Raw genomic sequence first — 13,082 nt, 5'->3', positions numbered from 1 at the left:
CAGAAAGATGGAGCGGCGCTGTTAACATGTTCTGCTTTATGTGGCAGTTTAACCTCTATTTATTTAGAGTTGTATGTTTAATAGCTTTGGGTTCTGTTAACTGTCGCTAACTACACGCAGGCGGCGCTATCGAACGGTAAGTTTGGGCTAACTAAAACTTTCTCAACTAACAAGTTTGTTCCTCTTCACGTCGAGCTGAAACTCGAGGCTTTATCTCCGAAAACTGAGGGGAAAACAACAACAACAAAGCTGCTTTTCCGCTAGATAATGTTTTACCACAAGAGCTTTTACTTCACTTTAATTGCGGTTTTATTTTTTAGGTAGTTAATTCTTCAGATTCCAACATGATATAATGTCGAGGTCCTAGCAAAGAATAAAAGTGCCCGCAAACGTGTTTAATGTTACTTAACTGCTATGAGGAAGCTAAATACGTGTAAATAATTGATTTTTGATTCTTAATGAACAACTTTTGAATCACTAAATAAAAAATTTTCCGGGTGATGTTTTAGGAGTGCGCCATCTGGTGGTGATGATATTTTCAGGACTTGTTGATCGTTTTAATAAAATGTTTGGACAAGCGACTTGTCAATTAAAACCAGTAATTTTCCAGAAATTTGATAATTATTAGTGACAGGTCTATGAATAAAATATTGAAATTTGAGGATATTTTTAGACCTTGTGACTTTAATAAAAGTTGTCATAATGTTGGAAACTTGTAAATGTAGTAATGTCCATGTAAACATAATTTAGGAGGGACAAAGCTTGTTTTAGACCTCTGCGACATGTAATAGAAGTGGACAATCCTACGGAAACAGAATTACAGTCGGAGTAAATTTTCAATGGTTAGATAAAATGGAGCCAGATTTTGCTGTCAGTGTAATTTTGTTACCATGCAATTGCCCACGTACTCCCCAAATGCTTTAGTTTTACTTCTGATTATTAAAAGATCACTGGAACTGCAATGATTAATGCAATTGATGAATCACTCACTCACTCACTCACTCACTCACCTTCAACCACTTACTCCAATTAAGGGTTGCAGAGGAGGGCCAGAGGTGCGCTACACCCTGGACACATTCACACCTGCACACACACCTATGGATAATTTAAAGTTTCCAGTTCACCTAACCTGCATGTCTTTGGAGGTAGGAGGAAGCCGGAACACCCGGAGGGAGCCCACGCAAACACAGGGAGAACATTAGAACCCCACACAGAAAGACCACAGGTGGGAATCGATCCCGTGACCTTGCTGTGGAGCAACAGTACTAACTACTAAGACACCGTGCTGCTATTTTGACAATCATTTTTGATTCAGTTGCTTTTTTTAAATACTCAAATTCTCTGATTTCAGTTTCTCAAATGTGAAACATTTCTCAATTATTTTACTAATTGCTTTGCTCCTATCTGGCAGTGACCTGAATGTGTTGTGGTGGACAAAACAAGACATTTGAAGGTGTCATCTTGGGTTCTGGATAATGCATACATTTCATTTTTCCACCTCATTTATTTATATATATATATATATATATATAAACATTTTATAGTCTTAACTAATTGAAAAAAATAATCGATCGATTAATAAATTATAAAAGTAATCATTAGTTGCAACCCTAAAGACCACTCTCTCGACCCACTCAAATTCATGGTGCCCCCCCCCACCATGACTTTTGGGGGGAGATTGTTATATCACAGGCAAATATCATCTTAATTGAGGTGGTAAAAATGTACAGGGTCGAGACCTCAGTTTGGCACGCTTATAGCTGTGAGACAAACACAGCGTTCAATCCCTGCGCTGTAAAAAAGCAAGGTGCTACTGCTGAGTGATGAGATCACCCGTGGGAGTCATGGAAAACCCGTGGGAAGTAGGATGAATCCATGACTCATCCTACTTCCCACTACAGTATTCAGGAATAACCCTCAAGCCCTGTAAAGTACTTGCTTCTTCTAACAGACAGTAATGTTTGGAAGGATTGGGGAATAAAAATTTCATATTTCACACTATCTCCATATGTAATTTTCTTTCAGGATTTTCTATGGTTGTTTACCATTTTACAAACATTTCTGTCCCATTTTTGAGGGAAAGCTTGTAAAGCAGACACTCGTACAGCCATTCAAACAATGTTTTATTTTGTAATCACTGAAAAGATACTATTCTGTTGCAGGTCAGCTTGATTCACACCGTTCAAATCTTTCCTATCAGACAAATTATTAAGGCTTTCCCTTTTCTCTGTGCAGGCGTATGTGGCTTTATCGTATGTTTCCCACGTCTGTAAATTGTGCTGTCTGTAACATGCCAGGCATTGTAAGCAGATGGCACATTACAACCGAGCCACCGGCAGTTGGAATGCCTTGGTGCAGACTGTCAACCCCTTGTTGGCTTCGTAGATCCTCTCGTCAGAAGTTGTAATTGTACTCCTGACAGAAACTTTAATAAAACAAAAGCAAGCTATAATTGAATTTCTCACCAGCTCTTTCAAGAAGTTTTTTTTTGTGTGTGTATGAATTATTGTTTTAAATCCAGCAGCTATCAGCTTCGTTCTGTTTAGCACCCGAGGCGCCCGCTATAAGGTAAGTTATCACATGTAATGACCTTATTGCCCTTAAACACCATTTGCATTCAGATTTCGCTGAGGGGCCCTTCTGCATGGCTTCCTTTTGTAAACTTGCATATTCCAAGCAGGTCATGGCATGGGAGGCTGTCTATACTTTGTGCCAAACTTTGCAGGCTTTCACTGCATGCAGTTATCTGTGCGCATGAAATGTTCTGGGTCAGAGTGAACTGCAACATTTTTACAAGCAAGGAGTCACCAGTCAATACACCAGTTTGGTCAGAGTTGTTATGTACAATCCTATTTGCAAATGAGCACATACAGTTTCAGGGACAAAATCTGAAGTTAACTGGTGTTTTGTTTAAGTGGAAATGGGTCACTTGGACTCACAACATAATTGGAGCATTAATGTGTTGGCTCAGAATATTTACTTCTCCTATCTGCACAGGTGGTGATTCTACAGCAGCAGCATGGAGCCAGGTGATGCAAGTTGTGGTCAGTTTTCCACTGGGCTCATAAACATTTCCTTTCTCTGGATGTCCATTTTATTTTAATTTTTTTGTTAACATTCTCTGTTTGTAGGCAAACTGAGCAAAAGTGAGCTCTTCCATTCTCTTAAGGTGTATCTGAACAACAAGAACAGACTGCAGCCTATTATAGGTGTGTATTACCATATATCCCAAAGATTAAATATTGTGTCTATCCATAGTAGGGATGGGTATTGATAAGATTTTATCTACCGATTCCACTTATCGATCCGATTCCTTATCGATACCTCTTGTGAATTTTCTGTCTACTAAAAGTAGGCTTTACAGGTTTTCTATGTCAACAGCATTTTACTGAGTCTTAATAAATATGAAATTGGTCACTGGATCCTTAAACTCTGGATATAATAAACTCTACATGGTGGATCCTTGATCTTTGGACATAAATATAAATAAAGTCTGTAGTATTTGTCAAAAGCATTTCCTTTCAGACATTAATGGCATGAATGTCTTTCCATACATCTGAGCTGAGCTCTTGCAGCTGACTGTGCTGCATGTCAGGATGTAATTCATAAAAAATGCAGGACGTCTCATTTTTGGAGGAAAAAAAACATTTTAGTCGATTGTAGTTTCTTTATTACACCATTTGGAAAGAGGTGTCATTTTATTTAAAGCAGCAAATCATTTTGAAGTTATTCATTCTGACCGGACTCTGTCTCAGCAGAGAGCCGCGGAGAGTTTGTAGCTGTGCCGACTTTAATCCACAAAAAAGTGACTCATGATATTTTAATGGCTTTGAGAGGGGTTAAGAAGCTGACTTGCCGCTTCTGAAGAGCAGTGAATCAAAGAACCAACAAGCCAGCTGATCGAAGCACTGCTTCATTGGTTCACGCCGCAGAAGTGGTTGATTAGAGCCGCTGCAGGGTCTGTAGTCAACGTAGAGAAATGATTGTTTTCCGGACAAACACCCTCAAAAACAACAGTCGCTCTGAAGGACCGATAAGGAAATCGTTAAGCAAAAAGGCTATTGATGTCTGTGGATACGATTCCCGAAAAGAACCGGTTCTCAATACCCAACCCTAAGCCATAGTAGAAATGTTTTGTCATTTTGTGGACTTCCCAGGTTTGGGGAGTATTACAGAATGCGTCAAGATGGGTACATCCAACAGAGATGCGTTGTACCTTTGTGAAGTCTGTGTGTGTCGACTTAGTAAAGCGGATGTACGAAACCACATTATGGGAAGCCTGCATAGATTTAACTACATTGTAAGTAGCACCGCATAAGTCACAGTGACGGGGATGGGTACACTCAGAGATCACAGTTTATTTACTGGTGGTATTTTACTTGATAGAAAGCCTGGCATCCCAACTTTGTCGAAGAGTGGAAGGAGAATCCTGACCTTTCCAATCTGGCCTGGCCACTGATGGAGATGGCCAAGTTACTTGAGAAAAGGGAGGGACCTGGGGATGTACAGGTATGACCTGTTGGCTTTGTTTCTGCTTGTAAACTGAGTAGAGTTCAGAAGTCACCTTTTACACCTTTTTGTGTCTTTTGGCCTACTTTGTAATGAAGGTGTTGGAATTTGATGAGGCCCTCTACTGGAAGCTGGTGTCACAGAGTGAGAGTGATGGTTGGTATTTATATATGAATTATAATGTAAATTATTTAAAGTCTCTGTTTTGCTAAAATATGTGCCTTTTCCTCTCTAACAACCACAGCAGTTGCGCTGATAAATTCTGTCCGACACTGGGAGGTACAGAGTGAAAATACCACCTCTACAGAAATGGTATCAGCTGAGTTGGAATCTTGCACTGTCCAACCAGAGAGGATTGTTTTTCCTCCCCACAACCATCAAGGACAGCCTAAGAAACCAACTGTCCAACCCCTCAAGGCTGCTGAGATATTTCTTGGATCCACGACACAGACTAACAAACATCTGTCTCTGATACAGACAACTGTAGCGCCCTCTCTCAAAACAAAACCTCTATTAAAGGAAGCTACTGTATCTCTGATGGGGAGTTCTCAGCTCGCCTGGGAGCCATCTGTGCTTTCTGAGAAATGTAGCAGCTTGCTTGATGGCTATACAGGAACCAAGCCTCTCATTGGTGAGCAGATTTTAGCAGGATGCAGAGTGTACAGTGGGGTGTTGCATAAGTCAAGAAAATGTTTTGATCTGTTCCACCCAAGTTCATCAAATTTTAAGGTTTTTTTTTTTTCCTCATCACATGCCCTTTTTTAATTGGTGACGTACAAGATTGTGGTAGCATTTGTTTGAGTTACGTGGGAATGAAAGGCCAAGACTATGCAGGTTTTCCTTACTTCCAATCAATTCAGCAGGTGATTTCACAGATGATCAGGACTTTAAGTTGAGCAGAGGAGCTCCTCAGTAAAACCCCTTGGTGAGACGATTGGTTGCAAGGAAAACTTGTGCTGTTTTGGCCCTTTATAGCACACAGGTTCTCACGCTTTATCTGTTTGCTCACTGCATCTTACAGTGTCCGTACCTCAGCTTTTCCCAGGCCTAGAAATAAACCAAACCCAATAATATAATTTAATGTCCTACTGTATTTTGAAGCAACATATCCATCTGGGAAAATTGTCTTTCAAATGGTCCCTTTTGCTAGTTTTCCCATGATAAACTAGCACTAGTCCTGTTACCAAAAAATAACTAACAGCAAGTACTCAAGCAGTGGAGGTTTTAAAAATTCTTAACTTGACTTGAGTCCGGCCCATTTAAAGCCTGCTGAAAACCAATGTAAAACATGCAGTTTATCTTCTACTGCACGTCTGTTCCATAAATGAGCATTTTATTTATTAGTAGTATTGCAGATATGACTAATTTATTATTATTATTAAGTTGTTCTTTCTACATGTTGTAACAGGCCTTCACTGTGTGGTTGAGTGTAGAAGTGAAGACGGCCACACACACTGCTTCTTATGCCACTGCTGTCGAGTCCGATCCAACAAAAAGGACATGATTGATCACCTGACCAGCTCCTCCCACTTCTATAACTACTTGGTCAGTGCAAACTGCATTCGTAAAGAAGAGAGATGCTTTAATATTTAGCATCAAAAGGATTATTTATAATGAATGTAAGGCGTAAGTTTGTCACCTTGTATGTAGGTGGAAGTGTGTCCTGATCAGGTGGAGGTGTTGACGGCAGATATGGATGACTGTTCTCAATTGCTTGAGTCACTGGCCAAAAAGGTGGAGGAGAGGGAGGGCAGAGGAGAGCTAACGGTATCATTGTGCTTTTTTTGGTTTGTCCTAGATGACCTGATGGCCACTAAATGAACTTAATGATGATTATTTTATTACCACTAAAAACTTCTCATGTACTTTATATTTCCAGGTGGTAAATTTGCCGAAATCCTGTCGCATGCGAATGAGTGGAAAAAGTTACCACTGGTGTAAGTACACGCATATCCTTATCTACTGTTTTCTTCTACGGTTTGTTGCTCTGTGATGTTACTTTTAAGGTAGGTCTCGCTCCTAATTATTCCACCCCCTCAAATGATCATGTTATTAGGTCCGTATGTACTCAGACACTAGCAGAGCTTTGTTTTGTGTGTCAGCGCAGTTGGATGCAGAAATACAGTTGCATGAGCTCGTAGTGCAGATGTTCAGCTTTGAGGGTTCATTGCATCCAAACCTAAGGAACATAATTGTAATGGTTATATATTTGAAGACACAAAAAATAATAGGGCATCGCAGTCTTGTTTGAACCTTGCTGGATTTGACCACTTATGGGGGCCTGCTCTCTGTTGTGCAATATATACACAGCATAACTTCACACGGAAAAATGGTGTACTGTTTTGTTTTCGGCTGCAATCACCGAAGCAGTCGCGAAAAGTATATACAGTTTTATGTAAAACGTTTGGGCATTCCTGATAATTTCCATGATTTTCCTTTATAAATCATTGGTTGTCTGGATCAGCATTTCCACTTAAATATATCATATAGCAGACAAACAGTGATATTTGAGAAGTGAAATGAAGTTTATAGGATTTACAGAAAGTGTGAAATAATTCCTTAAACAAAATTAGGCAGGTGCATAAATTTGGACACCCCAATAGAAGAAAATACAACAATATTTAGTAGATCCTCTTTTGCAGAAATAACAGCCTTTGAATGCTTCATATAGCTTCCAGTGAGAGTCTGGATTCTGGTTGAAGGTATTGTGGACCATTCTTCTTTAAAAAATATCTCAGGTTTGTTGGTTTCCTAGCATTGACAGTCTGCTTAAAATTACACCACAGATTTTCAATAATATTCAGGTCTGGTGACTGAGATGGCCATTCCAGAACATTGTACTTGTTCCTCTGCATGAGTGCCTTAGTAGATTTTGAGCAGTGTTTAGGGTCGTTGTCTTGTTGAAAGATCCAGCCCCGGCACAACTTCAACTTTGTCACTGATTCATGAACATTGTTCTCAAGAATCTGCAGATATTGACTGGAATCCATGTGAACCTCAACTTTAACAAGATTCCCAGTACCTGCACTGGCCACATAGCCCCACAGCATAATGGAACCACCTCCAAATTTTACTGTAGGTAGCAAGTGTTTGTCTTGGAATTCTGTGTTCATTTTCAGCCATGCATACCGTCCCTTGTTATGTCCATATAACCCAATTTTAGTTTCATCAGTCTACAGCACCTTATTCCAAAATGAAGCTGGCTTGTCCAGATGTGCTTTAGCATACCTCAAGCGACTCTGTGGCATATACGCAGAAAAGGCTTCCTCTGCATTACAGCATCATACAGCATCTCTTTGTACAAAGTGCGCTGTATAGTTGAATGATGCAGAGACACTATCTGCAGCAAGATCATGTTGTAGGTCTTTGGAGCAGCTCTGTGGGTTGACTAGGACTGTTTTCACCATCCTTTGCTTCAGCTTATCTGAGATTTTTCTTGGCCTGCCACTTCGGGCCTTAACTAGTACTGTGCCTGCGGTCTTCCATTTCCTCACCATGTTCCTCACAGTGGAAACTGACAGCTGAAATCTCTGAGATAGCTTTTTGTATCCTTCCCCTAAACCATGATGTTGAACAATCTTTGTTTTCAGGTTATTTGAGAGTTGTTTAGAGGCTCCCATGTTGCCACTCATTACAAGAGATGCAAAGAGGGGAAACACTTGCAAATGGCCACCGTAAATACCCTTTCTCATGATTGGATTCACCTGTGTAAGGAGGTCAAGGGTCAATGAGCTTACCAAACCAAATTTGTGTCACAATAATTAGTGCTAAATGTATTCAAATCAATAAAATGACAAGACTGCTCAAATGTATGCTCCTGCGTAATTTTGTTTAAATAATTGCACACTTTCTGTAAATACTCGAAACTTCATTTCACTTCTCAAATATCAGTGTGTTCGTTTGCTATATGATATATTTAACTGAAATTTCTGATCCAGACAACCAATGATTTATAAAAGAACATCATGAAAATTATCAGGGGTGCCCAAACTTTTGCATACAACTGTATTTTTATTTATTTATTTTTGGTTCCCAGTGGAGAAGAAAAGGCGAGGCAAATGGGAGACATTGTGTCGGTAAGTGTTAGCCTATGCAGCTAACCAGAGTAGCTCCGTTCTCTCGCCTGCAAAACCGCCTCGACACATTTGTGCTCCAGGTCATAAAGAAACCGCAACATGTCTACTTTCCCACCGCATCATCACTTTTTCTTTGCATTTTCACTTTGTTTGCATATGATTTGCCCAAAAACCCATTGAAAATGCAGTGGTTGGTCCACTGGAAGTCTAGAAATTACCTCTCATGCGTCATATTTTACCCCTTTAGCACCCACCCTCAAACAAGACTGTGGTTCCCAATTGGACACTTTGTTGTTGAGTTGTTTCATGACCAGGTGTGTTGCATACATACCCTTTGGACTACTGTTTAAATTGATCAGGAAGAAGTGGAAAGAGCAAATAAATAAATGGTAAATGGACTGCATTTATATAGTGCTTTTCCATTTGAATCAAACGCTCAAAGCGCTTTACAATTATGCCTCACATTCACCCCGATGTCATGGTGCTGCCATACAAGGTGCTCACTACACACCAGGAGCAAAACCCAGGATCTTTGGACTCAAGCCCAACACCTTATGAATGTCACTACCTTAAAATTAAAGCTGGTGTTCTGCACTACAACCTTATAGTCATCATTTGCTTTCATGAAAAACATTACAGAAGAGAGACGGTTTCAAAGGAGATAGATGCATGTTAGCATTTGCTGAATATGTGTTGCAATAATTGATATCCTGCTTTAATATAATTATTGCCCTTAAATCTCTCATAATATGTACTTCATTTACACTTTGCATTAAAATGTATTTTGGATGAATTACCAGACTAGTCAAATAGAAGAAAATTAGTCATCTACTTTGATACTACTTAGTCAGTTGTTCCAGGTCTAAAAAACATGGTAGAGTGTCCCCCCCCCCCGACAAAACATTTGTATTTCAAAAAGTGAGTTGCAGTTGCTGCGTGTTTTATTATATTAAGACTATGAAGACTATAATTTTGTGAGTGCAAACTGTTTTTCTGTGCATGCCCCTTGTGTGTGTGTGTGTGTGTGTGTTTTATTTTTATTTTTCCAGGTGTAAAGATGTTGTCTAATGGTAACAGATGGACAAATAAGAACTTCCGCAAAAGAAAAAGAGCTACAAAAGGTATGTGTGGCTGAAGGAACAAGATTAGTTGAGTTGATCAAGATTTTTGTGGTTTCCTGTTGCTGTTAAACATCCCTGGTTCTGGTTTACACAATTTTATTTCTCTTCATTTTTCCTCTAAGGTCCAGTTACGAATAAGACCTCATATCATGCTGCAGTGCCTTCAAAATGGTCAAAAATGATCAGGAATAAGAAAAAACCTCAGAATGCAACCAGAACGGTCTTTAATGTAAGCCTGCCTATGACCAAAGGTTCACTGCTGCTGGAAAGGACATCGTTCAGCCTGGACATCCCACTATCGCCCACATACTCTCCTTCCCATGACCCAGACTTAATTTTTTCACCAGAGCTGGATGGCTGTGACTCTGAGTCCTTCGACTTTGTTCGTGTATCGCACGGCTCACAGGTGGAACCACATGTCTTTGATGGAGATACAGACATGGAACAGTATGGAGACATGGATGATTATTTCTGTGATGGTGAGAACTTAATTCAGACTGAAGAAGTGTCTGGAACAGAAACACATCAACAAACAGTGTTTAATAACCAGTACCATAATGCTGAGGCACAAAACGGGCCACCACATCCCTCAGTCTTCCATGGAAAGCAGTTTGATAGAATCTCCATCACTTTAGATTCTGTCAGACAAAAGGTTTATCATGAAATGGATGATGAAAGTCACCATTGCGATCAAGAACGATCCATTGCTAATGTTCTCAAGGAATGGCGACATGAATACCGAGAGAAGGAAAAAGGAGGGCTGATTCACAATCAGGACTGGTCATCTCCTTACTACATGGGTGAGGAGATGTACCGTTTGGCTTCTCAGAGTGCCACGGGAGTCCAAGAGAAAGGGACAGAGTTAAATTTGGATGATACTCAGCAGTATTATTACCAACAACCCTACATGGCACAGAACAATACACATCATTGGGTAGGCAGTATGTGGCATCCTGACTTCTCTGGTGAGCGGGCTCATCATTTCAATGCCAATGGTGCCAACGTCCATCCTCACTCGCAAGCTCCACTTACTCACAGTGGTAACATTGTAGTAGATAATACAGTGGAGACAACCATTGGCTATATCTACACAGCTCCACAAAGTTATATGCTACATCCTGTGATCTATCAGGACATCCCGGTCGGCCACAAGGTTAGGTATGACTCCAACTACAGCAACCAGCCCGTCACAAAGTCTGACCAACACTTTCCACATCCAGTCACCAGCAGTCCTGGAGATGGACACTACCCTCTGTCATCCCACCTGGCACAGCCCGGGGTTATGGACCCAATTCTGAACTAAATTGTAAAATACTTTTTGTCTGATTTGATTTCAGGGATTGTGGCTGACTCGTGCTTTCATATGTAACATTTTTTGTTAGTTTAAAACTGAATTATGTTTTGTATTACTACACTTCCAAGGGACTGTATTTCCACTCAGGTATTGTCACTTTTGGGTTAAATCCCTGGTTCCCAACCTGAGGTCCAAGCCTGCATTAGTGGGTCCCCAAAGATTACAGGAAGGGTCTGAAGTTGAGAGAATTAGAAGCACATATGTTAGTCAGAACACATTTGACAATTCAAACTATTTACAAAGATGATCTTTGGATGAACCAAAGGGGGTGGGGGTTATCAGTTTAAAAAAAAAAAAAAAATTTGATTACTTTATTCTTTTGCTACATTTGACCTTTCTTCGGTATAAGAAGGTGGAGCTCCAGCGAAAAGGGTTGGCAACCATTTTTTTTTTTTTTGGTTCTGTTAATGTAGAAGTGACTCATGCACACTAACAGGAGTTGGATGAGCTCATTGAAAGTAGAACAAAACAAAATTTATTCTTAAATTTCAGTTGTAGCAGGGTGTGTCCCCCCCCCCCCCAAATTAATATTGAACTACCACCAGTATTTGCTAAATATGTTATTGCTCTATATCTTTTACAAAAGTCTTTTCCTCACAGTTTAATCCACGCTGCTGTCTGCTCATGTTGTTTTATGGTAAATGGACTACATTTGTATAGCGCTTTTCCATATGCATCAGATGCTCAAAGCGTTTTACAAATAATTCAGTATATCACATGCTTTTTCCATGTTACTAAGCAGCGATTCACTGCGGTTTCTCTTGCAGTTAAAACGTTCTCATTATATACAGCGCTGTGAAAAAGGTATTGCCTCCTTGAGCTTTTACGTGTTATAAATTTGTTTAGGACATCAAAAAACAAAAACATTCAGGTTTGTTATATTAGAATTTCAAAAATTCTGCCCTTTAAACGTACAGTGAAAAGTAATCTCTACACCATGAGACATATTCAGAAAAGACATATTCAGTCTTTGAAATGTTGATGTATCCATCCCCTGACTTGTCTGAAGATAATTGAAAAAGTGTAAAAGTGATGGTTTGTATGTGTTATACTAAAGGGGGCACTTAGTTATTCACACCATCATTTGGGCTTTTAGATTTTTATTTATTTTAATTCATGATGTAGACATTACTTTTCACTGTGAGTTTAAAGGGCAGAATTTTAGAAATTTTAATAGACCATGCTTGAATTTTGTTTTTTAGATGTCCTAAAAAAAATTTAAACATGTAAAAGCTCAAGGGGGCAAAACCTTTTTCGCAACACTGTACAGCAATTTGTTTAATTTCATCCTAAAGATTGGCTATGTTTTTGTGTTATCCTTGAGCTTTTGTCTCGATTGTCCAGCCCCTCTTTTTAGTGCCGTCTACTAAAAACAGGGTCTGGATCTAAGCATGTTTATCAATTGTGAATTGGTGAGAGCGTCTCACAGACTGGGGGTGAGTCTACTTGAGCCTCAGACTCAGGCTGTCTGTGTATCATGTCATGTCACTTTGGCTACATTCGCATTAACTAACCTGAATCCTGACTTTTTATTTTGTCCTGTCAGATTTGGGGCACGTTTGTATATGATCTTACACCTTGCTCAGCTTCATGTCTCTTCGATCAAACATGGATCACTTATAAACATGAAGTACTGGGGTGGGGGGGGGGGGGGGGATAGCCAAGTTGGAATCTGTCTGCTTCAGCCATTAATGTGAATACAATCTTAGTTTACCATGTGATCAAATTTACACTTTGCTCTCTGTCTACATTTCTTTCACGAATCGAGATTTGAAGTTGAACAGTTAAAAACACAAAAGATTCCCCCCCATTGTTCAGCTAACCTGAGCATATCAGACATCTGTCATTTTTGACCACTGCAAGAGAAAATTGTGCAGTGCTGAACTTTTGCAAAATGATGTGTATAATAAATGATTCTTGTGTAGCTTTGTCATTTTTATTAACTATTGCCTGCTGACCTCAGTTAGTATCTGATGTTTGCATTATAACAAGACAAATCAGTATATAATTGAAGTGACATAT

At 39.6% G+C, this 13,082-nt stretch overlaps 1 protein-coding gene across 2 annotated transcripts; it reads left to right on the top strand.

Annotated features, from left to right (window-relative positions):
* si:ch211-199g17.2 lies at window positions 1-11,360 on the top strand. 2 transcript variants are annotated; one of them, XM_034160852.1, is made up of 12 exons: window positions 1-136; window positions 2,998-3,029; window positions 3,132-3,209; window positions 4,158-4,300; window positions 4,387-4,509; window positions 4,608-4,665; window positions 4,754-5,140; window positions 5,918-6,054; window positions 6,160-6,276; window positions 6,389-6,446; window positions 9,635-9,706; window positions 9,829-11,360. In XM_034160852.1, exons 2-12 carry the CDS (start codon window positions 3,020-3,022, stop codon window positions 11,007-11,009), a joined length of 2,364 nt encoding a protein of 787 aa, XP_034016743.1. In that variant the 5' UTR covers window positions 1-136; window positions 2,998-3,019; the 3' UTR covers window positions 11,010-11,360. The 2 variants fall into 2 exon arrangements, with proteins under 2 accessions (XP_034016743.1, XP_034016742.1); XM_034160851.1 differs by having other exon boundaries at window positions 2,998-3,044.
* The last annotated feature ends 1,722 nt before the right edge of the window (window positions 11,361-13,082 follow it).

Source organism: Thalassophryne amazonica, chromosome 20 (genome assembly GCF_902500255.1).
Source record: "Thalassophryne amazonica chromosome 20, fThaAma1.1, whole genome shotgun sequence".
Taxonomy (NCBI): domain Eukaryota; kingdom Metazoa; phylum Chordata; class Actinopteri; order Batrachoidiformes; family Batrachoididae; genus Thalassophryne; species Thalassophryne amazonica.
The sequence above is the reverse complement of the archived record's forward strand: the minus strand, read 5'-3'. Positions and strand labels throughout refer to the sequence as shown.

Excerpts from the sequence above, each read along its gene's own strand:
- si:ch211-199g17.2 (XM_034160851.1), top strand. The coding sequence starts at position 3,020 with ATGGAGCCAGGTGATGCAAGTTGTG. Across the intron at positions 3,210-4,157 it reads CAGACTGCAGCCTATTATAG|GTTTGGGGAGTATTACAGAA; the intron begins GTGTGTATTACC and ends TGGACTTCCCAG. Across the intron at positions 9,707-9,828 it reads AAGAAAAAGAGCTACAAAAG|GTCCAGTTACGAATAAGACC; the intron begins GTATGTGTGGCT and ends TTTTCCTCTAAG.